The sequence below is a fragment of the Clupea harengus genome, chromosome 5 (assembly GCF_900700415.2).
Source record: "Clupea harengus chromosome 5, Ch_v2.0.2, whole genome shotgun sequence".
In the NCBI taxonomy this organism is placed as follows: Eukaryota; Metazoa; Chordata; class Actinopteri; order Clupeiformes; family Clupeidae; genus Clupea; species Clupea harengus.
Genome location: NC_045156.1, coordinates 18,006,187 through 18,031,708, shown reverse-complemented (window position 1 = coordinate 18,031,708; position 25,522 = coordinate 18,006,187). Strand labels below are relative to the sequence as shown.

General features: G+C 39.7%; 1 protein-coding gene across 1 annotated transcript; it reads left to right on the top strand.

Annotated features, from left to right (window-relative positions):
* Positions 1-8,266: 8,266 nt before the first annotated feature.
* rspo4 (R-spondin 4) lies at positions 8,267-17,835 on the top strand. The gene is made up of 5 exons (XM_042707726.1): positions 8,267-8,300; positions 8,821-9,009; positions 9,166-9,303; positions 10,756-10,953; positions 16,400-17,835. The coding sequence occupies exons 1-5, from the start codon at positions 8,267-8,269 to the stop codon at positions 16,525-16,527; spliced, it is 687 nt and encodes a 228-aa protein (XP_042563660.1). The 3' UTR covers positions 16,528-17,835.
* Positions 17,836-25,522: the final 7,687 nt, after the last annotated feature.

The following is a 25,522-nucleotide window of genomic DNA, read 5'->3' as shown; positions in this document are numbered from 1 at the left end:
ATTAAGAGAAATACTTTTTGTATTACACTTTGTCTAAAAAATAATATTAAAATATGGAAATGAGGCAATATCTCATTATATATGTGTACATAAACCCTTAAGATGTCATTCGGCCCTCTGGCCAGACTTAGGAAGTCTGGGAGTCCATTGTGTAGATTTTGTCAGAGGGTTATCTGCCTTACACTAGTTTTCCATTTTGTCAGGGCATATTTCGTCACACAGATCCAAGAATATGCATGTTTGTCAGTAGCCTGTTTTTAAACATGGTCATCCATTACTGTTGTTTATGGTTGGCCCATCGGTGACGTTTACAACGATAATTCCACTCGAGGGGTAGGAACCACAAATGTTATGGGAACTTGGTCCCTTGAACTACTATTCGCCCTGGTTTCTTTGATGAAAACACACAAAGAGGTTCAGAGTTACTGGAAGAGTCTCAACCACTGTGACCTAACTCATTGTACAATTCAGCCAATAACTAGGGACCAGAATGGAACTGATTCTGAAACAAAGAATTATCATGTGGGTGGCTTGAGACAAAATCAGAACCCTGCACCAAACACCTCATTGCTGAATGTCAATACTAGTTTCTACAGGAACATATTATCACAACATGGTGGTGTCTAGTTTGCCCAAATCACTTTATTTGGTCTGAATTTATGTTGAAAAACAAATCAACATATTCTGACATATCAACATAATTTGACAAAATCAAATAAAACAGGTCCTGAATGTCTAGTCTCACGGGCCAAGATGTATTCCTTTGCTAGAACATGTCTGGGGACAAACACAAGGCCATTTGTTCTAAAAATGTGTTTGGGAATGGCTAATGTGTACATTTAAAACATTCTAAACCAGCCTTCTTTGGGCAGAGATCAAAATAGCGGTGCACATCCCAAACAGACAGTAAAGGTGAGTATTGCTGTTAGCTAGAAAGCCAGCCTGGTTTCCATCAGCTTTCAAAGCTCTCAATCCCAAATGTTATTGAAGTTTTCTCTAGATGAACAATTTTGTCACAAATTGCAAGACTACTAAATAGCTAGTCTGGGCTCAAAGATTGTTAAGTATATGAAGCACATTGTTCAGAGATCCCAAACAAACAAAATACGGTAGGGTACAACTGAATGAATTGTAGGGATGGTGCAGTAAAGTTGCACTCTATTAGAGAACTTGTGAGATATAGACTCATTTTTATTATGCTGCTAGGCAATACCATTTCAAAACAACATGGCGAGTAAACATAAGAAAACAACCTGATGACAAAACCATATGTCCTGCTCATATGTTCACTCCAAACATAGTCATCAGTACACAGTCAGTTTTATTTCTTCAGTTCCATGCCTTTTTCATTTATCAATGAAACTTGTCACTTATGTGTGCTTTAACTATGCACACAACATTTTAATTGCAGCAAATGTAAAAGATTTCTGTGACACGGCCAGAAAAGAAGGAAGTTCACACTGAAATCACTTTTCTTTGAACAAAACAAAATTCAGATCAATCAAAACTCGCAAACATGAAACAGCAGAACCCCCCCCCCCCCCCACACACACACACACCCAGACACACACACACCACCACACACACACACACACACACACACACACACACACACACACACACACACACACACACACACACACACACACACAAACTAAAGGCAGTCTGCAAAGACCAGGGGCAGTCACCATGTGGGAACAGTGCGCCTGAGATGAGACATGAAGTGTCCACACAACACTGTGCAGATACAAGCACCATGGCGTGCCACTACCCAGCCAGTAACTCACACGGCTGAGGGCAGCATCTGTTGTACATTTAACGTGTTGTCATGCACACATAGGCCCCTTCCCCTCTCCCACCATTATCAAAGGCAGACCTATCACTTGCATTAGGAGTTCATACAGCCCAAATAGGTGTCCTTTGGCCAAGCAATCTATTCATTAAATGAATTTTTTGTTTTGTTCATTGGCGGTTAGATTAATGGCAAAACCGTTCTTTCAGGACTGGAAGGTCAATATTTAGCAGCTAAATGATTCATTTTTAAGTAGTGTGGACGGAATATGTCAGTTTAGCCTCCAAGTCCATTTTGAATTCCATAATATTTGGCAGTTAAGAGACATGGCTGGAGGCGGGTCCAACTCCAATGACCCAGGCTAACTTTGATGGACATTATTAGTTAACAAAACATGAAACGTCCAGTGGCTAGAGTGAGGAATAATCAGTGGATAATCAGTGGAGAGCTTGCTCTATTGTCATCAGGGTCACAGTAAGATGGCTTTGTGAAAAAAAGAGCATTGGAGGACATTACTCTACTGATTCCAAATAAAATGTTGTGGCTATTTCAGTATGTTAGCCCTCTGATTGCGTGCTCGATACAAATCCTGTAGTGTCACCATCAATAATATTTCGGTCAAATCAAAACCAAAAGTATATCCAAATTCCAGGACCTTTCACAACCTCACAACCAGTGGTTCTTCTTGTTTCTATCACTTGGTTGACTAACAAAACATGTTTTTATACACATTTAATGCTTCTTTGTCAAACTGCGAACACTTTTTGTGAGGGGGAATGTCAGCAGACATAGAGGACAAGCTTTCTAGTTCTGCTTTGAATGTTTGAGATGATATCTTATTTTGAACCAATTCTGAAAGAAAGTCACTAGTTATGGTAGGCTGCACTGTAGAAATTGACATTTTATGTAAAGAGACAATATAATCCTAATCTATGTACAGTATGTCAAATTAATCAAATATAACAGAACTACAAGTTTATCCTTAATCCATATTGTCTTTGTGTTTTTCTTGTTGTTGTTGTTGTTGTTTTTGTTGGTTTGTGTTTTACACAGGAGCACTCCATTCATATCAATTATCATCCACATATCCAAAGGAGAACAAATCAAAGAAATGCTTAAATATTTCATCAGGAAATCAAAGGGATAGATGTGCCAACAATATGAGGGTAATTTTCAACTTTTTCAATAATCCCTTTAATTCTTGAAGTTGAATCACACACCAAAATTTGTTTTCAGTGGCTTGTTTATTTGCCTCCTAAAGTTTAATGTCTAATTCAAATTAGAAGTCTGAGCAAAAAAGTCAACTACTAGAAACAAACATTTGCTGTTAGTCATCACAAGGGACTAAACTATAATGGCCACTCAATGTCTAACTTCCAAAGAGCCTCCACTCGTCCTTCAAACACTAATGATGCTCTGGACCTATTCGATAAAATAAACAAGTCTAACCCCAAGCCTCAAAATGAAAAGAAGGAGGACATAATTTGGGCATTATAACCACAGTAAATTCATTCCTGGCTGTAATTCAGTTACCCCAGGAATGCAAAATTGTCCTCTGGGTTGAAGATATCTACTCCACATCCCATTCTTTTTTAATCATCACAACAGTAGTCTTTAGGGTTTATCAGAATAACAATCTGTTGTAATGACAGCTTTTAAGCCTACTTTTTATAGTAAAAAATATTTGTTTTGACATCTCAGCAAGATGAGTGAAATAAACAGAAATAAAACATTGTTTTAATTATTTTGAAGCAAACTAAAATCAGGCCTAATGATTTACAACTGCTGAAGTAGGCCCCTACAGAGACGTTCAAATAAGTGCTTTAGCTGATCAAAATGGTCTAATCTAAAAAAAAGTCTTATCGTATCGACCAGATTGTGTAACTGACATTAGTTACGGGCTGTTTATGTGACAGAGCCCTTAAAGGGTTAATAATAATAACACTGATGCAGTCTCTAAAAGATTCGTTTTAATGCCGTTATGGGGCGACTTTCGAAACCCTGATCCCCCCCCAATCTAGTGCGGGAAAGCAGTTCCCCCACCTCCCGGATTTTGAGTTCGCTTGGCTTTGCTTGGTACCGTTTTTTTTCTGCGCACATCACAGTCCGCTCAGATGTCACGGAACCTGCACTGAGGTGGCTGTCGTTAGCACAGATGCATTTGCGACTATTTGCCCTTCTAATCTTGGTTTGTAATAGTTTCATGTTGAGTTCGACAACAAGAAAACCAAGAGGTGAGCACTTAAACTTGTTTTTATAACGACTTCTCTTAAACAGTTTCTGCGGTTTGGTTGATCTTTTATTATAGGTTTGAAGAATGATGTATTGCAGGCTTAATAGCGTTAATAGTTAATCCCAACTACATGTCGCAACAGAGACTAACGTTACGCTATTTGAATTACGCTCATATAGAAATCATATGGAATTGTTGCGTTGTAGTTGTGTGTCTATACAATGTTACGTTACGCATTTAATCACTCATATCCAATAGTGATAATACAACCTTAACTTACATGTAGGTTAAAACCTTTGGCACTTCCATCCCCAAGTCTTGTTATGAGGCTACTGTGGAGACAGAGTAAAAAGATGGAATAGGCTCTATTTCGAATAGGATGGAGACAGATTCAGAAATGGCAAATGTGAATGCTAATAGTTCTCTGCAGTGTCAGAGATTAGAGGGGTTACGAGAAATATTAGCTTGTATACTTAGTGCAATTATATTTTTGTTGAAGTTAGCTATTTCCTCGTAACTGCATTCAAGACATTTCAGTGAAGCTTTAATTGAAGAGATAGGCTGTAAACCGCATGGAGGGCTTTGAGGCAGCTGGTTGTGGTTACAATCTCACAGCGCGATGCCACAGTAAGTCAAAGTTCACAGCTGACAGCCACAGACTCCTCAACCTTGCACCTCTGTCAAACAACAGGGTATAGACTGCCGTGGGCTAAGCCTCAAATTAGGACATTTCCCTGGACTTACTTGTAGGCTTTATTATCATTTCCAGATCGTTATGCATTTTAATGTTCTCTCTTTGTATTAGAGATGAGGGAATCGATACAGTTTGTGATTGCCCCCCTTTGTCTAAATAGGCTGGATCTGGTTAAATGTATTTGTCAACCTAAAACTTAAAAGTTTTTTTTCTCTGTCCTGTTAGAAGACAATCGAAAATCAATTGCAATATATTGTAAAACATGCTGTCACAATGAGCAATAGATGGCAAATCCCCAAAAGACTGAAAATAATCATTTTGTGGCACAAGTTTCATGGTGATATTGTAAGGTGGGCCTCCAGTGATTTCCACCCCTACTTTTATGTTTATAAAGCCTCTGACACATGCAAAGCAAGTAAACATTGTATCTATTCATATAGCAGAATGTTTTCAAACGTCTTATATTTTTTGTTATCTGATGTAGTATTGCTAACACTTTAGAAATAACATTTCATGAGACCTTCTACTGTAAGAAAGAAACAAATATGTTTGTGACGTGATGCCTGTTCACCTACTTTTCAGAAATTGTTCAAAGAATCAATCTGAACAGTTTTCTGTGACCTATAGTTTTGGCAGTGACTGACAGGAGCAAGGAGCATCAAACACCAAACCAAAGTCATTGGGGATTGCATTTAACTTGCGTTCATCTCTCTTGTCATGACACTAGTTAATCTGTGAACCGAATGTCACTTTTTAACTCAATGATATTTTAAAGTTTCTTAAAACCAGGGAATTCCGCCATGTAGAGAATTCTGCATGTGTAAGAATCACAGAGAGCCTTTCGCCTAGTTTGTAGTACTGGAGATGTGCACTTTCAACACTGGACTGGGATTGTCGTTACCTTTTTTCTGTCTTAAAAGTAAAACCACCTTCCTGAATAACTACAGGTTTAAGGTTTAACTTCCCCAGAAAGCGCTGATATAGACAACATAATATGATTACTCACATCATCAACAGGGAAAGATACCAAAAGCTCAGGCTGAAATAAAAACCTTACGCCTTCCATGTGAGTAATTGACATCACATGTTCTCCTCTAGCCTAGACTATGGCTCCTCTGTACCTGAGTAATGCCATGATAAATATAACTGTATCTGGATGGTTACATTCATAGGAAACAGATTCCCATAGCAAGGAAGTATGGTGTTAAATCTTGGGATTAAAGGCAGATGCCATTGTCCTTGTGGTGTCTGTTCTTTATTAGTTGCCGTTATGAATTGCTGTGACGCAGTGTAGTTTAGATATAAGCGTCAGAATATTTCCAGTGCAAAGTTTTATTTTTAACCTTACATTTACGTCACATTTGTAGCAGTGTGTACATGATTAGCACATTAATTAAAGGGCCGTTTTGGCAGTGAGAAATGGTGTTTGATGTCAGTGCTTTAGTGTTTTATCCATGTATTTTACATTGTGTCACTGTCCTGTCTGCATTACATGATATACAACATAGTTATGCTTCAACGCATACAAGACCTATAATCTACATGTATTATGATGCATAGCGGAATTTGTTCAGGTGATAAAGTTCATGAAGAAGGTTATGAAGAAGTTAATGAAGAAGCCATTATGGCAATAAAGCTTGTGTATCTAATGCGTTGGAATCCATCCCAGACTCTGCACTCCGCAGTCTCAGATACCTGAATCAAATAGATTTAACTATCTGGTAGATGCCACCGTAATATTTGCTGCTATGGAAAATGCTAGGAACTCCCTATGCCTCTAATCACCTTTATTTCACCACAAGAGTCAAGAGTCAAGACTGACAAAATAATTAAGCAAGACTGACCTGAAGTTTACTACCAGTGCACTTTAACAGTTTTGCTTTGTTGTTTATTCTATGGTTAAGGAAGTGACAAAAGACAGAGGGAGCAGTCCTCCTGTGGCATGACACCATATTGGTTTTAATTGGATTAATCAGAGTAGGTCTACTTATCGAACCACCCAAACTCAATCCAATGCTAAACCCCCCTTCCATTATCTGTGCTTTGGCGTGTAAGACATCAGTGTGGCAAAATATAGGCAGTCATGGACTTTTTTTTAAATCCCAGGTTATTCTGCACTGTTCCGTCGGCTGTTCCGACTGTGTGAGGTTGTGATCTCACTCTTTGAGGTTGGGTTGTCTCCCCTCATTTCAGTTACAAAGGACAGGATGGTGATCAGAAACACGTCGCTAAGACCTCTCGGTGCCCCTGGATGCTCTGGGGGATATGACAAAAGAGAGAAGATACAGAAATGTCCTATCTTAGAGTCCTATCTCATTCACTGAACTCCTAACATGCATGTACATGAGGAACATATTACACTAGGTAAAAGCTGCATGTTCCAGCACTCTGTATAATGGACGGGGCAGTGGGTTTCTGAGGTGTGCTGAAGCTTGTGGTTGCGCTGCAGTCACTTACGCATACTGCAGTTATTGTACCTTACACCGTAGTTTGTAACACTTTTTATGTTTCCATTGTCTGAGATGAGATGACTTACCCACCATTAACAAGCATGTTTTATGGCGACCACATTATGGAAACGTTTAAGTAGTCCCTCTCATGAGGTATGGTCATATTTTGCCATAATGCTCCCCTGTGGGTGAGTAGTTGGCTTTGTCCTGGCTGCTTAATAGCTACCCCTTTGATTTATTTTCATATGACAGGACTTTACACACACATGGGACGGATGTCTTTAAAAAGTCATAATTTTTTTTACATCAAAGAGAAAGTCAGGTCATTATTTGAATTTAGCTATGACCTCAGAATGGCTAATAAAACAGTAAGAAGATCTAGCCAAACGTACGATTTAACAGCAGTAAATAATGCTGATGAGCTAATAGTTCAGCTGGTTCTGTCATGGATCTAGCCACTTCTGCAGTAATGAAGGCAACATATCAGGTACACGTTTGCTGTTGCTGTTATACATGCACATGAAACATGCTGGTCTAAACCCAAAATTTTCATATCTACCTGTGTGCAGTAACAGTTTTGGTTAGGTTTTGACATGTAAGATGCTTACTTTAAAAGCCTGTTGTACTTGTGCCAGTTAGTGATAAGCTAGGATGGTAGCAGCAGGTTACAGCCATCATCTTTTAACCTATAACATGCAAATACATTTTTCTGAGACAACCATTCTTTTTGTAAAAGTTAATAATGTAAGCACAAATAAATGGCTATGCTAATCATCAACGAATTACAGTAGTTTTAGAATCTTAAAAAAAAAACCTACACTACAATCACCCCATTGGTGGTTTCAAATTGCCCTTTTTCCCTTATTGTTGGCGTTCCTTAGAATGATGTGGTTTTGCTCTGGGGTTTGTATACGAGTTGAACCTATACAGTATTGCACATTAATAAAATATCTATAATATTCCAGTTTTATTGATAAATATTTTTAAATGTTCCTGAGAACCACAATAAAACTACTGGAGATTTTGGACTCTGAATTTCACTGCTTTATATTTGAACTACAACCAAATCGAATTACAGGTAATTCTAGCCAATCGGGATGACCTCGGGTCTTTGTTATCTTATTAGATTGTGTAAGCACATATCGAAATCTATTTTATAGCACAGTATTGTAGACTGCTGCTTGAAAGAGGTAGAAATAGTAGATGCAAGCAAAACAGCATCTGTTTTGACTCTGAATAGATTTTTTACATCAACTATGATTTATTTCTTCTGCCAAAAAAGCAAGCAAGATAACCACTATGCTAGATATATCTCTCTAGATATATCTCTGTCTTTGAACAGTACATCGTTTTTGACCTTTTGCCTCTTTTGGAAGCATATGGAATTCTGTGATTATGTCAGTGTCCCCATTGCGAATGAAACGATTGGAGTTGCAGGTGTTTCAAGTTTGAATTAAAGGGTATTGTACCAATCAAAAGATTTTTTTCTTCTGTAGGTGCCTTTTGAAGACCTTTAAAAGCATTTCTGGCCCAACAAAATCTTCAAACAGCATGATGCTTGTCCAGCTGACCAACACTTTAGCCGCTTCATTGAAGTCATAAAGACACTCTGAGGTCAACTTTGTAATCATCTCACCCTTACTTTGTACAGCCACGAAAGACAACCCTCAGGACTGCAAGAACTGTCTTGAGTGCTCCAGAGAAAATGGCTGCCTGCGATGCCCAGAGAAGCTCTTCCTGTTCCTGCAGAGGCAGGGCATGACTCACCATGGCTCCTGTCTGCACTCCTGCCCTGCCGGCCATTTTGGCATGCGTGGCAAGGACATGAACCGCTGCATGAGTGAGTTCTCTAAATCACCGCTTTGGTGGGGCTGGAATGTGCTTTATATAGGGCCACCATTGGTTTGATGCGTTCCCATCCACAGGATGCTTTGTGGATAATGACAATATGCTGCTGACCCCAATTTTCCAATGCTCTGGTATTCTTTCCCCCCAGAATGCAAAGCACCGGAGTGCGAGCGATGCTTCAGTAAAGACTTCTGCACTAAATGCAAAGGTGGATTTCAGCTTTTCAAAGGCAAGTGCTTCAGCAGCTGTCCTGAAGGCACTTTCCCACACCTAACAGATTGCATTGGTGAGTTCCACGCTGATTTATTTATTTATTTATTATTGCACATCTCTGTGGAATACTCTATCCTGATTGGTCAGTCAAGATGTTCAAAGGTCTCTCATTTCTAAGCAACACACCAGTGATCTGTATATATGGCTTATACACACACACACACACACATATATATATATATATTCTATACGGCAACAGTGGTCTGATATTCAGTTCACAGGTGTTTTGCTTAGAATTTAGCCATATTTGCTCAATTACACCTGTTCTATAACAGAAACATTTAAGATACAGTACCAAATACCCCCTTTTTAGCCTGTTGGTCTGTTTGTCATTTATTTTCATCACCATTTTTGCCATCGCCATGCCAGTTGATGGATGTTTTCGGAGTTAGAGTTGTGAACTTGAACTACAATTCTTCAAACACTTACTTAAGTTTGTGTTGTAATTTGATTCAGTTTCATGGTAAAAACAAGCAATGCTTTAGGACTGTGGGTATATCCAAACATCCCAGCATATGACAGTTCTGGTATATCTCTTGAGCCTACACAGAAATCTATTTGCCTTTTACATTACTTCAGCTGCAATCAGGCCTTAAATGTTTGTTCTGTAAATAAATGTGTCTCTAGCTATCTACCAAAGCAATGCAGTTGCCAATTTGGAATTACTGTATATTACTATCAAAGTTGTGAAATAATTATACAATACATGAATTGAAGAAACAGAAAAGACTATTTTGTCCATGGTTTCCAAAAAACTTTTTAGTATGTGCATTACCATCTATTTGACTGCAGAGCATATGCAGGCCAAATTAACAGGGTGCCTGGTAGTTAGTAGGACCTGCCATTTCCATGGGGAAAAAACAAGTGCTTCTCTGAAAAAGTAACAAATGTATAAAGTGGGTCACTAGATACACTTGGGTGTCTCTTAATATACCTGGTTGGCCGCCTAAATATAGCCTGACAGAGGCGTGGGAAAGGCTGAACAGTAACCACACTGTATGTTGATGCGCTTTCATTAGATCAAGATGTTTCTTGTATGAACTTAGCAATATGAGACCAGACTATAGTGTTGAGGCCTGTAGTCTAGCTTTTTCACTCATTTGTTCACACAGCATGCTAGCAGACTATGAGTACAGCCTGTGGAAGCTGGCATGTCACAGACTTAAGATTAGGAGCAGTTCCTATAGGATAAATACAAGTGTCAGTGACAGACACCAGTGAACAAGCTTGGCTAAAATTGTAAGCCTTTGTTCTAAAACAACAAATGATCTCCCAGTGTTAATAAGTGATTTGGGACCCCCACCCACCCCCAACCCACAGCCCCAGCCCCAGACCCTTATTTTTCAAAGGATCTTTTCCAAACTGAGGGGTTGTCATGTGAGGCTTTAGTAAACAATTTCCATGAGGTTTCTGTTTACATTTATTGTGCTGCTAGCAATCTGATTTTGTTCTTGTTGCTTTCAAGAGGGTTGCCTTTTCAGCCCCTTCGGTTTCTGGGGTGAGTGGAGTCCCTGTCAACACAACGGACTGAGCTGTGGCGCCCGATGGGGCCATCAGACGAGGACCTGGGTTCTGACCTTGAAAGGCCCTGAGGAGCTGTCCTCCCTCTGCCGCCCTTCGGAAGAGAGCAGGAGGTGCCGCATGAAGAAGAGGTGTCCTAAAGGTGAGATGGGGGGAGGAAGTGTCTGAACTGTTCTCTTTTCATCTCTGCCGCAAACTGGAGTCAAATCACATCAGATGTTGTTTAGTCTGTGATCTCTCCCACCCACGTGCACAGCTTCAGTGCATTCTTGGCTCAGACGGTTACTCTCTTGGAGAGCAAAGGCATCAGTTTGTACAGAGTTCACCTAGAGCACTTTCATACCATAATTAGCCGTCTACTGGAAATCAAATCAACATGTGCCTGCTTTTGCAGATACTGAAAATATATGTTAGAGATGTGAAGTTTTTTCCTCAAGCATCAAAATAGTGAACCAAGACAGACACGACTGGCATTATTTTTGTGTGCTGGGTATCACCGCAGAAGAAAAAAATATAAAAAGCCACATGGTAGCAAACAAAACTATGTCTTGTTTCTGACTCTTTAGTATATTCCTAGAAATCCCCTCTTCCAACTCCTGTTTTAAAAGCATAATTTTTAAATTATCTTGCATATCCTGGTTTAGATGTTTACTCGAAAACAATACCCATAGTAGCTGTTTGTCGTTCCATGGTTTGCACATGACATGGAAAAAAAAAACAGTAAACATTGGAATGCACAACGGCTTCCTCTTCCAGTCAATCCTGAGATATTTTCTGTTTAAGCGGCTCGTGTTTTTTCCACTTGATGCTACACTGGAAATCATTTGTTTGCTGCAATTATCATTATCATTGGCAGATCAGATGTCCAGTGGCATTATAAGAGAGAGAAACATGATCTCCCTCAGTCCAACTCCGAGCAGCCATCAGCAGTCCCTAATAACACCCATCTGTGAGGAAAAATCCGCATGGCATTCTCTGGCATTCCTTTCTGCTCGCCCAGATTACTTTATGTCCCTTTTGATAATTTTCATATCCATCCTTATTGCTTTCAGATGATGGTGTAACCCAAGCCTTCTGGGTAGTGATTGACAAAGGAATTGATGGGATAGGAGACAAACATGCTTTAGTACACATCTTTTCTTTTGTTTGTCAGATATTATATATATATATATCATCTTTCCCCCACTAGAGTTTGTGAACATATATAAAGTTTGATTCAGATGCTTGTTTTAACTTGTATTCCATGTATCAAATGTACCTCTTCTAAGACTTTAAAGACCAATCAGTAGTTAAATGGTTGATCTAATATATATATAGCTCGCCACGAGAACCTGGCATGCTTACACACTATATTTTGCACTATGCCTACTCCCATATCAGAAGTCCTGACACTGAATTGCTCAGTGAGTTTAAATGCCGGGTAGGGCATGCTTGACGAAACCTACAGAAAGTGAATAGGAAGATGAAACGATATGCTTGGCTACAGAAGATATATTTTTTTAAGATATGTATGTAGTAAGTAAATTGTAAGTCGTCCTATATACTTTCCTTTAATGTTTAATGTTTTAGTTTTTGCCATGACATGATTAAAGGTTGTCTAAAAACCAGGATGTCTAAAACCCGACTGTCCACAAAAATCAAACAATGAAACCCATACATCATTCATAAATTAGAAAGTGAACAGGTGCATCGTTTCACATCCAGCTGAGGAACCACTTAGCTTGGACCATTGTCTTAAATATGAGTGAGGTCTTTATTGTGGAATTTCTTAATTTCTTTGAACATCACAGGCATCAGAGAACAAAAGCGGATCCACTCATTCTTGTAGTTGCTCTTGTAGAGTGTGCTCGGGAAGTTTGTTTTACTACTGTCGTTTTGCTAAAGGTGATGAAATGCTTAAAAAAAAAGAAAAAAAAGAAGTTGGTCGTGACTGCTTACAGTCTTTATTAAATGCCTTGTTAAGACAGAGTTTAAACTTGCAGTGTAGAAAACTACAAAGGTGATTGGTGCTTTTTTGAAGTTGTAGAGTTGGGATGGGGGTGGGGGGTGATTGGGAGGAAAGTCAGCGTGTTTTTCTGATTATTGGGGTAGGCCCAGTAGCTGTTTGTCAATTCATCATTACAAATGGATTTAGCAACAACCCATATAATCATTATCTTTTTGAATGTTATAAACGATATACTGACTATACACTGAATATATGGCTGAAATCTGTTTAGAGAAATGCTGTGTTTGAAGAACTGCTTAACACCATTAGGTATTTAGTGACTCGAGTCAGCTATTCATCTACTATTTAGTAAGTGCATGTATGTATCCATCCACAACATGAATACTTAGGAACAGCATTAACAGAAGTTTTCTATAACTTGCTAGGAAATTTCTTGTCAATATTTTTCCATTCCTGAATTCTCGGTAATCAAAAAGATGCATTGTGCCCATGGTTTCCTCTTATTCTAATGTGGTTTGTGTTATTTTATCAAAGCCAGTTGTATTTAATTGAAATTCACATAAAATGTTGACATTACCAAGTAGGGTAAAAATGTTTTATCTGTGCTTGACATTTTTACAACGCTTAGAAATAAAAGTCAGTCAATTAAAGTAGGCCAAATCTGTGAGGAGCGCAGTGACGTACAAGCCAGAAAGCTGGAGTGGAATAACTGGCTCTACGGGGACTCTGGGTCTCATTAAGGAGCACTGCACATCATTTTGCACACATTCAACACTGCTCTCCCATTAGAACAGCGCAGACCTTTGTGCTGTTTTTAGCAGTTTGCCAGTGCGATACGTTTTACAATGTGGGGTAAGTTGTCGAGCTCCATGTCAACATCCAATTAAGCGATCCATCAGTTTTGAAACGTTGGCTCTCCTAAGCTCTCTCCAGTGGGATACATTCAGGGAGAGCCACAGGGGCGATGAAAGATATTATTGTGTTTCAGTATTTGTTGACAGATTTATTTGCACAGATGAAAAGACCGTGCAGACTGTTGGTCCCAGCAGCAGGCCAGTAACTTTCAAAAAGTGGTACAAGACCGTGTAATACACAGAGATGAGTATCTTATTCAGTTTCTGGTGCAACTCAAATTCTCATCACATTATGTAGCCACAGCTCCTTTGCGTGTTTTCTTTTTTTCCCCCAGGTAGACCAAGTAGACATGCCAACAGAGGAAATAACTTAAATTAGTTAAAGACTGTATGATTTTTCTTATTAGATGGCTAATGCTGTACCTTTGAAGTCTGCAGGACCTGGTCCAAAGCGATGCATCTCTTGTTTTTCAACTGATTTATTTGATTTTAAATGTCTGTCCACAAACAAGGGTGAAATGTACAATAGCCACGGATTGACGTTACATCTGTAGCTAGGGCAGCGCAATCCAAGAACGGCCTCCAACCAGACCTCTCTAATAACAAGATTAAAACACTGATTTTAAATAAGGAAATTACAGTGACCAAAACATTCAATTTAAATGAAAAGCATATGGAATAAACGGTTCCCTCTTTTCAAAACAGCTCAAATCCTAACATGTGTCCTGAATCTCAGCAGGCAAATAGACTCCTTCACTTTCTGGCAGCATGTGCTCCATTAGCATTGAATCAGTGATACCTTGTGTATATGACAGTATAATGGAGTGTTTAATAAAGGTTCTTTATTCTGAAATGATATGAGGACTGCACATAATAAGAGTGCGATAGTGTAGTTTTCAACAAGTAATGCAAAATCGTCTTGACTGCAAAATCGTCATTGTTTCTACACTCCACAGTTGCCTCTGTTCCCTAGGTTACCTCTGAACTAGAACCCCTTTTGTAATTGAGTTGTGTCTTTTTTTAAGGTCTGCAGAATTTGATAGTGAAATCCTATTGTGATAAATATTGGAAAGCACACTATGCAGGTATGTATGCATCACACGCTGATGTGCATATACACATACATGTTGTATACCTAAAGGTGAGCAGGGTCTCTCAGCATCGGATGGTAGAGTTGACTTCATAAATACCACAGTAACCCTTAGTGTGTGGCTTTTATCAAGAAATAAAAGAAGAAAAAAACATGCAATAATACTCAAACAAGTTTTTTTTGAAGGGCGCATACAAAGACTGCAAACTTGGTACTGCATAATTCTCTAAGTTCAGCAGCAGAGACAAGGATATAATTTTACATCCAAACACAATAAGCTTTTACTCTACAGACACACACACACACACACACACACACACACACAAACACACACACACACACACACACACACACACACACACTCACAAACACACACACACACACACACACACACACACACACACACACACACACACACACACACAAACATACACATGCAAGTTATCTCAGGACAAACAAACGCATGAGAATTCATGATCTTTCTGAAGTATTCAATACAGAGTATGTTTATAGAGAGATGTTGCTTCAGCTGTTTAATTCTGCCTTCAAACACCAGTTGTGCTTATCATCTATGTTAAAAACATTATACGCGTGGTAACCATGCCAACATATTGCATAGTCTATGAAGGAGACCACTTGTAGCCTTACTCAGCTTCTCCATCCTTGCGGTCGTAGGCTCAGTAGACGCTTGAGGTTCACGTTTTGTGATGAAGTTTGTTTTAGTATATGCATACTCCTCAGTAAGCGTTAGGGTTAAGGTTAGGCATCAGGGTTGTGACTTCCAGGAAAATCTTCAGCACACCATCCAAAGAGCCATTTTCAAACCCTCTCATTGCTTTAGGGCCAGACAAAGTCCTATCTGAGGCAGTTTCCAGCAGCACTCCACTTCTCTGAAGACCACAAGATCCCTTGCTCATCTTTAGCATTTATTTCATTTTTATGGTAACCAAATAGCTTTTTAAAAAGACAAACAGAAATTATATTTTTTTTTTTTGTTTTTTTGTTTGTTTGTTTGTTTGTCTGTTTTTTTTTTGCAGAGGAAAGGATGTGATATGAATTCTTGCAAACTCGCCCCTTCTGTGGAGAGTTTGTTCTGCTTTGTGACTCTTTTCTTTTTCACTTGTTTTTTCCCTGCTCCTTAGATAGAGAATGCCACCCACGAATAGGTCTGCTGTCAATTTCAAACGGCATGTCAAACTGAAAGCATTTAAGCTGAAATGCTTTTTAGTTTAACGGGTTGACATGCCTGTGCCCAAGTATGCTATCTTTTTTTAAGGATAAGCTCGCTTCAGCTGTAATTGATTTATGCCACGGAATTTGATTGAGTTATGGCTAGACCTCAAACCATATTTGGAAGGACCACTGGTGGGACAAATGTAGACAAAATGTTTTAGAATGTTTGTGCAAGAACGGCCCTACTCGCATGCCTTAATTTAAAGGGTGGTTTGGTTTAAGGGTAACCTGTCAAAGCCTGAAAAGACTAAAGGCTTCTTTCGCAATGATGTTTGGAGTTAACCAATGAAACGATAGGACCAGCCCAGGACAATGTGAATAGAAGAGGACATGGAATATCTTTGCTGAGGCGCACAGGATTGTTTCATGAGTCTTAGTTACTTTTCAAGGCTGTGCAGTGAAATGTGCACTGAGCCAGGCAGGGTCAAATAACTTCATTTGATTTTCTGCTCTCTTCTGACAGATAAAAGGAAGGGCGGGACAAGGGCAGAGAGGAAGAGGGCCCAAACACACCTGAAGCACCCGAGTAACAGAACAGTAACAGAACCACCACCTGCATCCCATTCACATGGAGAAATTGAACACACCTGAACGATCCCCGCAGAACCATCCAAAGAAAAACTGAGACCCCTGATTTAGTGGCACACGTTTCTTGCACAGTAAGGTGTGCCTGTAGTATGAACACTCAGCTATTGCTGAGGAGGCTGATGAGAAGCTGTGTTCTGACATGGCATTTGATCTATATGAAAACAAATCTTGATTTGTCTTGAGAATGTGTCTTATGTTTAACTGTGACTGAATAGGTTCATGTGAAAATATTAGGGCCAGCAGTAAAGTTCAGATGAGGGCTTTTGCCTGTAAATATAATTGCAGCTCAATAATATTTTGGTAATAAATAGCTAGATTAAAAACTACCAAAATATAAAGAATTGCAACACATTATATACATTATGTAATAAAAAATGCAACCTTTTTATTTTTCTACTTATTGGCACATATTAACATGTAATTACTGTATGTACTGTGTAATGACAATTTGGGAACACCTACCCAATATGAATGTACTCTTGTCAGAAAATATAAAGCATTCATACATTGTAGATATGCGTTCATAAACGAAGCTGACACGTGTAACGACATGACATTGCACTCATTTGATGAAGAACAGACAACATCTTAAACTCCTCATATTGTGGTTTCAGTTGTATCTCAGAATCAGCTCGTCTTTGGCTGCACTTGTGGGTTCTGTTCTTTTGACGTTGACCACAGTATTTTTTCCTTGATGTGCAAGCTCTTCATGAAAATGACATTATGGTTGAAATATATAAAAAAACATCAACAATTCTATTATTCCTTCTCAACAATTGAAGTATGTGTGATGCATTCTGAGGTGTTTTTTAGCGGCCCTAAGATATAACCCAGCTTTGTTGAAGTCTGGAGTGGCTGGGGTGGTTCATTAGTTTGCTTTTTCAGTAGTTTTTGTTTTTGCTGAAGATTCTAAATTAGAGTTGAGCATTTGTGACACTTCACAAAACACTCCAGAACATTTTTGAAAGGGGTGTTCCAGGTTTGTGTGTGATCTGCCAATAAAATAGATCCATGATCAGATTTCATCTGACCTTAAACTCTCAAACCCCTTCAAATCATGCCCCATCACCCCCCATCATGTTTATTATAGATAAACACAATGTTTATTATATGCTGAAGTCTTTAAAAGATAACAAATATATTGTCATTACAATATACTCTCCGTTGCACTGTTTTTATTTGTTTAACAATTCTAGTGGTATTGTTCTGTTCAAATCAGTAAAACTACAGTTGTGTGTTGGGTTTCCTATTGCATATCTCCTCTGAGGAGCATATAGATTTATATGGACTTTCATTTGTCCTAAACGCTTTACAGTAAAAAGTGTATCAACAAAAATGTTTTGTGATTTTAGTATGTGCAATATTTATTTTGTAAGCCTGTCCAAAGCTATGGTTTCTAAAATAAATCTTGTTTTATTTGTTTATACAGTTGTCCCTTCAGAAATGTTACTTAAATCAGTCAAAATATGTTCATTTCATTTTGCAAATCGAAAAACAAAAGACAGATGACAAATGGTCTTGAAAAAGGTTCATTTTACTACCTATAGCTCCACACTGTGGCCTGGCAAACATGATCTCATTGATGTGAGGACACTGAAGCTATGGTAAAATAACCACAGGCACCTTTGTAGCAGCGTAATTGGTTGCTATGTAGTGTGGTTGGGTAGTTCAGGTGAGTGGGGTTATTGTGGCTGATTTCAGTACTCTTGTTTATCTTCTCAGTGTAATACATGTAATTAATTTAAACATTACTTTTAATCAGCCGTCAGACTGTAGTTTAGCAACAGACGTAGTGGAGTGATGTCTCATTATCAAGCCTTTAAAAGTGTATCATTACGGCTAAAGGAATGTACAGTATATATTTAGACATTGAAAACTACATAATGTACCTTTAAGGATGCAATTCTACTGACATTCTAAAATACGTTTCTCTTCATTGCCACAGGGTGGCAGCATACACTTTACTAAAGAATGTTCCAGTGTGCGGACAGTTATGTCATCAAGTTATCACAGCAAGCGGATGCTTTGGGCTGTGAGTTTTACATCAGTTCTGAAATGTATCAACCCGCAATCTACAACAAACATTGCTGTTGCCGGGCTGGATGCAAATAGATGAGATGAGAGAACCCACGCTGAGGTATTGGATCATCACAGCGTTGAGTACGCTTGCGCTACAACACTTTTGAAATTTCGAGTTGTTAATCTAATAAGCGTAGGCTTGCGTTCCCCGAGGGGAGATGGTCTGCTTGTACAGCAGACATGCTGACCCTTTGCCTGGACTGGAAAAGGGTCAATATTTACCCAGAGTGTATTAAAAGCTGTGGACGCAGGGAGAGGCATCAGGCAGGTCACTCAGGGGCCAGCAAAACAATGGCCCAAGGACCACGTCTCTGCTAGATAGCAATTAAAGCCCCCAGTGCATCTCTACACACTAATACACGATTAGTTAGGCTACACGACAAGGATATATTAGCCTACATAAGGTGGGGTTGATATGGTATTAAATGCTGTCTCAGAGCTAAGGTTCTTACATGTACTGCAGCTGGAGTTTGCATATAGCCTATCTGCTGGGGTAATATTTTCGATTGACTTTTACAGATAGTTGGATTCGTTTTGTGTTATGGTTATTCATAGTCGATATTTTCGTCTTCTCATAATATCTGGACACTGATTTGATCTCTGCATGAGTGAAATCCGAGCATTGAGAGTACAAACACGAGCATCTTGGAGACACGGAGGAGATGACTGGGGACGTGTCTGCTGAGCCCGTTCGGAAATTAAACACGTTCGTCACTCCACGTGCTGCGTTTACTCAGGTGCGTCTGTGTCATATACTAAAATTAGAAGATATGTCTACCTCCTGCAGTTAAAAAAGTTTAAATGAAATTGTTCAGTTTTAATTTACCACCTCCTTAGAAACACAACTCTATACTTAGAGCTTGAAATTAAAGTTCATGCTTTCAGCAGTATACAGGTGAGCTTTGTGCAATTCTCTGGTGTGGCCTCTGGCCTGATTTGGGCAGAGAGGAGCCAAGACATCGAAATTAAATAGACAGGAGTGGGATGTAATGTCATATCTGGCAGATGATCAGCTCGAAAATAAGCAAAATATTGGAGACAGAGCAGGACACTCTGGCAATGTTTTGCTGATTGGCTACTGGAGTTGGTGCATTATTTCATGAAGGACACCCTGCTGCTATGAATATAAACAAGGCTTGTGTTTATTGATATGTCTCCATCAGTATTAGCAGGAGCAAAACATACTAAAAATGGATCAGTCTCCAGAAGCAAGTGAGCAAGAAGTGAGTTTGTAGTGAGGTAGACATTTCTCTACTCATGAAGAGTAGTGCTGTATGCTATACTCTGCCATATTAGTCTTTATATGTATAACTATGACACCCCTGAGCCTAAGCACTGAACATGGCAAATGATGCTAGAGGCCAGATGCCTGGCGTTGTCTGTAATCACAATTTCATGCAAAGACTGTGGTGAATGTGGTACACCGGAAACAATAGTAGCCCATACATTGTGACAGCCAGCTGTTATATCTGTTGACAAGTGTTACAAGCAGGAGTCTGGAGAGCTTTAGATTTCTTACCGTCTATAAACATTGCATTTGTACAGTATTATTAGATGTAATGTTTTTTTAATCATTTTGGAAACATAAGAAGAAATGTGGTTTACAGCATATTTGTAGGCCTTCATTTGGTATGTAAAAGGTATGTGAAGATTTTACATGACAAAGAATTATATCCACTGCAAATGCCTTGATCCCTTTCTCTCATACACAGGCCATACCTCATTACAAATGCTCTAAATCCCCTCTCACACACACACACATACAGAGAGGGAGAGAGAGAGGGAGAGAGAATTTAAATTCAGAGCCATAAATTATATCTGTTTCACTCCCTTGTTGGTCTTATGTTACAACGCACAAAAAAGTCAACACCATTTTTAAAGATACAAAGTGTGAAGCCCTCCCCAGGAGAGTTCCAGCCGTGCCCAGGACAACATTAATCCAGCTTGGCCCCTTCTCCGGGTTTAGCACATTTTAGGAGACACAACCCATAGACCAATGGCACAGACTTCCATAAATTACTGTTCCCCTGAGAGCCCCTCAGTTAGCCACAGGAAGTAACCAGCATGTAGGAGGATTAATGGATGAAGCCCTAACACTACACAGACCCCTAGACACTCTGAACCCCCTTCAGAGGAAGCACATACACACACACACACACACAGACATGCAAGCATTGCTCCACTACATCTTAATCAGGTTTGGATGAATTGTGCTGTAATCATCTTTCCTGAAATGATTGTTCGCCGGCACAGTTGTGCTCTGATCTTGCTCACAGTGAACGGAGAGGGATATAGAATTAGCCTCTTCCGAATTGCCGCCGGTGGGCTTTGATTTGCTTCGGTGCAGGAAGTAGAACTCTGCTTTCTTCCTTCCTCTCCCTTCTTCGGTCACTCCCTCTCTCCCTCTTTGTCTGTCCTCATGGCCTCCTTCACTGTGCATCTCCCTCTCTCCCTCTTTGTCTGTCCTCCTGGTTTCCTTCACTGTGCATCTCCCTCTCGCTCCGAGGAGTGGCTCTTCCTGTCTCTGATCGGATTGTGGTGATGACCCCTCACCCCTAGCCCCGTCACTGGGGGTCCTCTCTGCAGTTTGTTCACATAGATTTGTCCCTGTGAAATTCTTCCCTGTCCTCCCCAACCCATTTCATAAGTGTCTGTGTCTGTCTGTGTGTGTGTGTGTGTGTGTGTGTGTGTGTGTGTGTGTGTGTGTGTGTGTGTGTGTGTGTGTGTGTGTGTGCGTGTGTAAGATTCTAATTGGGCTTGGCTTTGTGACTGCCTTTCATTATAATGAGAGAGTATTTCAAGGGCCTCTCCTTCCATTGTAGCAACCACGGAATAAAGCCCTTCTGAAGCACACTTCTCATAGAGCTAATGGCTGACAGTGATGAATGACATACCTTCATCCACCAGCACCTGTATCCTGAATGACATACCTGCATCCTCCAGCCCTTTATTCAAAGATGTACTCTGCCATTCTTTGAGAGGAATAGGCATCAGGACTGTTGTCACATCAATCATGTATTCTAAAGAAATGATGAGGACTTTCATATGTGTTTTTCAACCCAACTTCACCATAACCCAGAATGAAAAGTGGCTTTTTTGGTCCATTGTAATTGCATGATGGTTGTCAGGATTTATTTGTTTTCGGAAGTGGTTACCCGATGTATTTTGCAACATAAAATCAATATCCTGTTGATTGCGGTGGGCAATCATCCAAACAAGTCAAAACATTATTTGACTGATGATTAATCCTTAAAAATCCTTTCTTTACTAACTACCTTATAATCTTTGAAGGGGCTTTTATCAAGTTTCAGAACAGCTTTTTTAATGCTGGCAGACATTTAAATTTACAAATATAGCAAATGTAGTATGTTCCAAATGAAACAAGACCAACATAGAAAGTATTTACGACTGAAGCTGATATCGCAGAAATAGGCTCCAATCTGGTAAGAAAAACACAGATAAGATAGGATTTACACATGGCCTGAAACTGCAGTCAGATGGGCATATGGCAGTGTTCCAAAGCCTTTTTTAAAAAGCACCCTTAATTTTCTTAAGAGGAGCCCACGGGTCTTAACAACAACATGTTGATTGCTGTTTTGGAGAAGATAGCTCTGATTCGTAATCAAGTACCTGCTGTTAGATAAAATAAATAAAAAAATGGTAAACTAAACAGAGAAGTCCAATGCAGTGAATCACTCCGCGTGCTGGATGTGATAGATGAGGAGTTCGAGCTGTCGCAGAGGTGGCGCAGTAGAGTGTTTGCGTTGGGATCTTAAAGCTGTCAGTTGCTGCCGGCAACCGCTGGTGACCTCCTGCAGTCACTCCTGTTAAAGTGTCAGAGGTGCGTTCACCTCTACCACTTCACTCCAAAGCCACATCCCCTCATCTCATCTCATCTGGTCACATCCTTCACAGCTGCCCCAAACTGCCCCAGACAGTGTTGAAAGAGTGTGCCCCTTAACCCACCTGGAGGAGGTGATTCACAGTGTCGGTCCAACTCGAAGGCCTCCGACGGCTCCTTTGTACCGTTGTCTCTGAGGTGTTTGAACAAATAAGGAATTTACAAACCTCTGGCCTTTCGATTGATTTCTCACTTCCCTGGCAGTTGTGTAGTGCAAACCAAAGCATGAGTTAGTCCTCAGAGGATGACTAAGGAAATGTACATGCTCAGAATTCCGTAAAAGAAAAGAGTGGAGCAGATGTTCAGTGGTGGTTGACCTCCTCTGTGCTTATCGGCATGGCGATAAAAAGGCTTGACCCACAGCGCTGTCTTCACTGTAGGCTAAAAATCTCGCAGGGGGAGAGCTTGTTGAACAGAGGGCTCTTCACAGCCTACAGCAGGGAGGACACTCTAAAGAGCATCCATCTCGTGGTACTTCACTTGTAATCTTGTAAAAGCATTCTTGTCGAATATTTTGCATCACAATTCTCCTGCACGCTTAAGTCAGGGTTTAGCATGTCAGGGATGTTGACGAAACGTTGAGTTAATCCCTGTGAAGTTTTGCGGACAAAAGTACAGTATTCTTCAGACACTCTGGCTGAGGGTTTCCTTTTTTTTAACACAAGCTTAAAAGAACAGCTTGTTTCGTGGAAGCGGGTAAAAGACACAGAGCAGACAAAGAGCTTTTAGACTGCAGATGTCCTTTCAGGCCAAGCCCATCTGATAGTGGTAAAGGTCTCAGAGACAGATGATGAAAGAATGACCCAGAGCAGTCGTTCAGGCGCTCCATTTCCAAAATATATATTTGCGTACATTTCATAGCTAATTGATGGTGCATTTAGCTAGACCCAAAGGTAAAGCTGTTCTCATGTTTCTAAGAATCATTAGATTGTCATCAGTGACGTCTGGTGACACGAAGTGGGTTACTGTTGGCAGCACTAATATTATGACTGATGTCTAGGGACAAGGAACTACCAGTCTAACTCAACTGTCTCATGACGCATTTCTGTGTTATGTATTAAAGCACTGCCATGCTTATTTATTTATATTTCAGAGAAAGAGAATAGTTTTTTTTTCACAATCTACTCCAGTAAGTAAACTCTTCAAAGAAAATTTGAACTGACCATCAAGCAAATAATATTTTACTCCAAATTCTTTACATAGTCAAAACTGTGATAAAACACATGAAGTCCTAATAACAATAAAGTCAGAGGTTGAATTCACAGGGAGTGCACATACAGACAAAATGGTCACTGTAGGTCGTTATTGCTAAAAGTGTTCTCCCAGTGAATAAATGTGGGTCTTTGTGAGGTAAGGGTCTTTTCACCCATAGTGAAAGTTAGAAATATTTATGTTTCAGCTCTCCATGATGATGGCATGTGCATCCAGCATAATGGTGTGGATCCTGGCTTTCAATGTACGGTAGGAAAGAAATACAAGACCCGCAGGTGGTTTGCTCCTTGGACATCAAATGCCTTGGATAGAAAAGTAGAAACATTCAGTTACTTTGATGTTTTCACTCAAATATCTCAAAATCAGTTAAAATGATGCCTGACTATATGAGAGAGCCAGATGCAAGATTTGACAGCTGTATAATTTGCCAAATAATTATAAGATTGTGAGGAAAAATATGGAGACCCAACTCAAAAACATTTCGCAATGGACCTTTACATAGTTGCTGTTAAATGGAAAGCACTATATGTAAATGATACATTTCGGATCTACGAAAGCAAAATAATAACCTTTTACCTTCTGAACTCACTAGATCTCTGCTTAAACTCATTTGCACTCAGGAAAGATATTTTCACTTGGAAACTAACCTGGCACTGACATACTCAAAGCCCAAAGTGTTGGTGTTGATAGATGGCTAAGGCTATTATGAACTGAAAATCTACTGGTGCAATTAAGTTGATGAAGACTCATTTCTAAAAGCAGCGGTGTGAAATCTAACACAGCTGAGGACGACCTCCAGAGAACACAACACAACACAACACAACATACTGGACAATTTCAATTTCAATTACACTTGGCAACAGCCATCATGGTGACTCAATCTCCCAAAGTAAAAGTTTATCAAATCTGTGATTACAATATGCGGCAATAAATAGTATAATGAATGACTGGCACTTGGCCAACGTGTTTAGCCACTGCAGTCCAAACCAATACTCCAAAGTCATTCGTCATGTCTGAGGGACTTGTGATTGCTGGTCTCCGTTGATTTCAGGGAGATTCTTTGTAAACTGTTGACCTGTCCTGACCTCGATTCAGTATGAGAACTCAGCAAACAAAGTTTACGATGTCCACCATTTAAAAAAAAAATCTGTTAAGAGACTTGTAACATCTTTTTTTTTCTCAACGTATCTGAATCCACAGTAATTTACCCCTTTAATAATGAATCTCTAGCTGTATTGGTAAAACAGGGAGACTGCTTAGGGACAAGAAAAAGGTACAGGTCTTGAATAAAGTCAACATGTAGGCTGTCAGTAGAGCAAGTGAGAACAGGAAGTGGTTCTGTGAAGGTGTTCACCTCTTACTCTCAGGATCCCTGGGCTGCTGAGGATGTTTCCTGCGAGCGTGATACCATATTACAGCCACTTTGATCCCCTGAGCACCACACGGCGCAACAGAATCCACTCAGCTAGTCTGAGGCCACTGCAATCACATTTTTATTAGAATTTTTTGGAAAGTCAGTCCTACATAACACTTCACGCGAACCACAGCTAAGGAACGGTGAAACTCTGTCGGCCTTGACTTAAGTGAAATGTGTATCCGCGGTATGTGGGGGGTGTGGGGGGATAAGCACCCTCGAATCAAATGATATCTTAACATTCCCACAGGAAAGGTGAGAGTTTAAAGTTCTGCTTGCAAAAAAAGGGGGAGGGGGGACCAATGAGGGTTCCAGAATTGAAGTGAAAATAGAACGCTGGTGTACTGGCCTTCCCCTCGCATTCCCATGAGAATAATCTCAGCAAGGGCAAA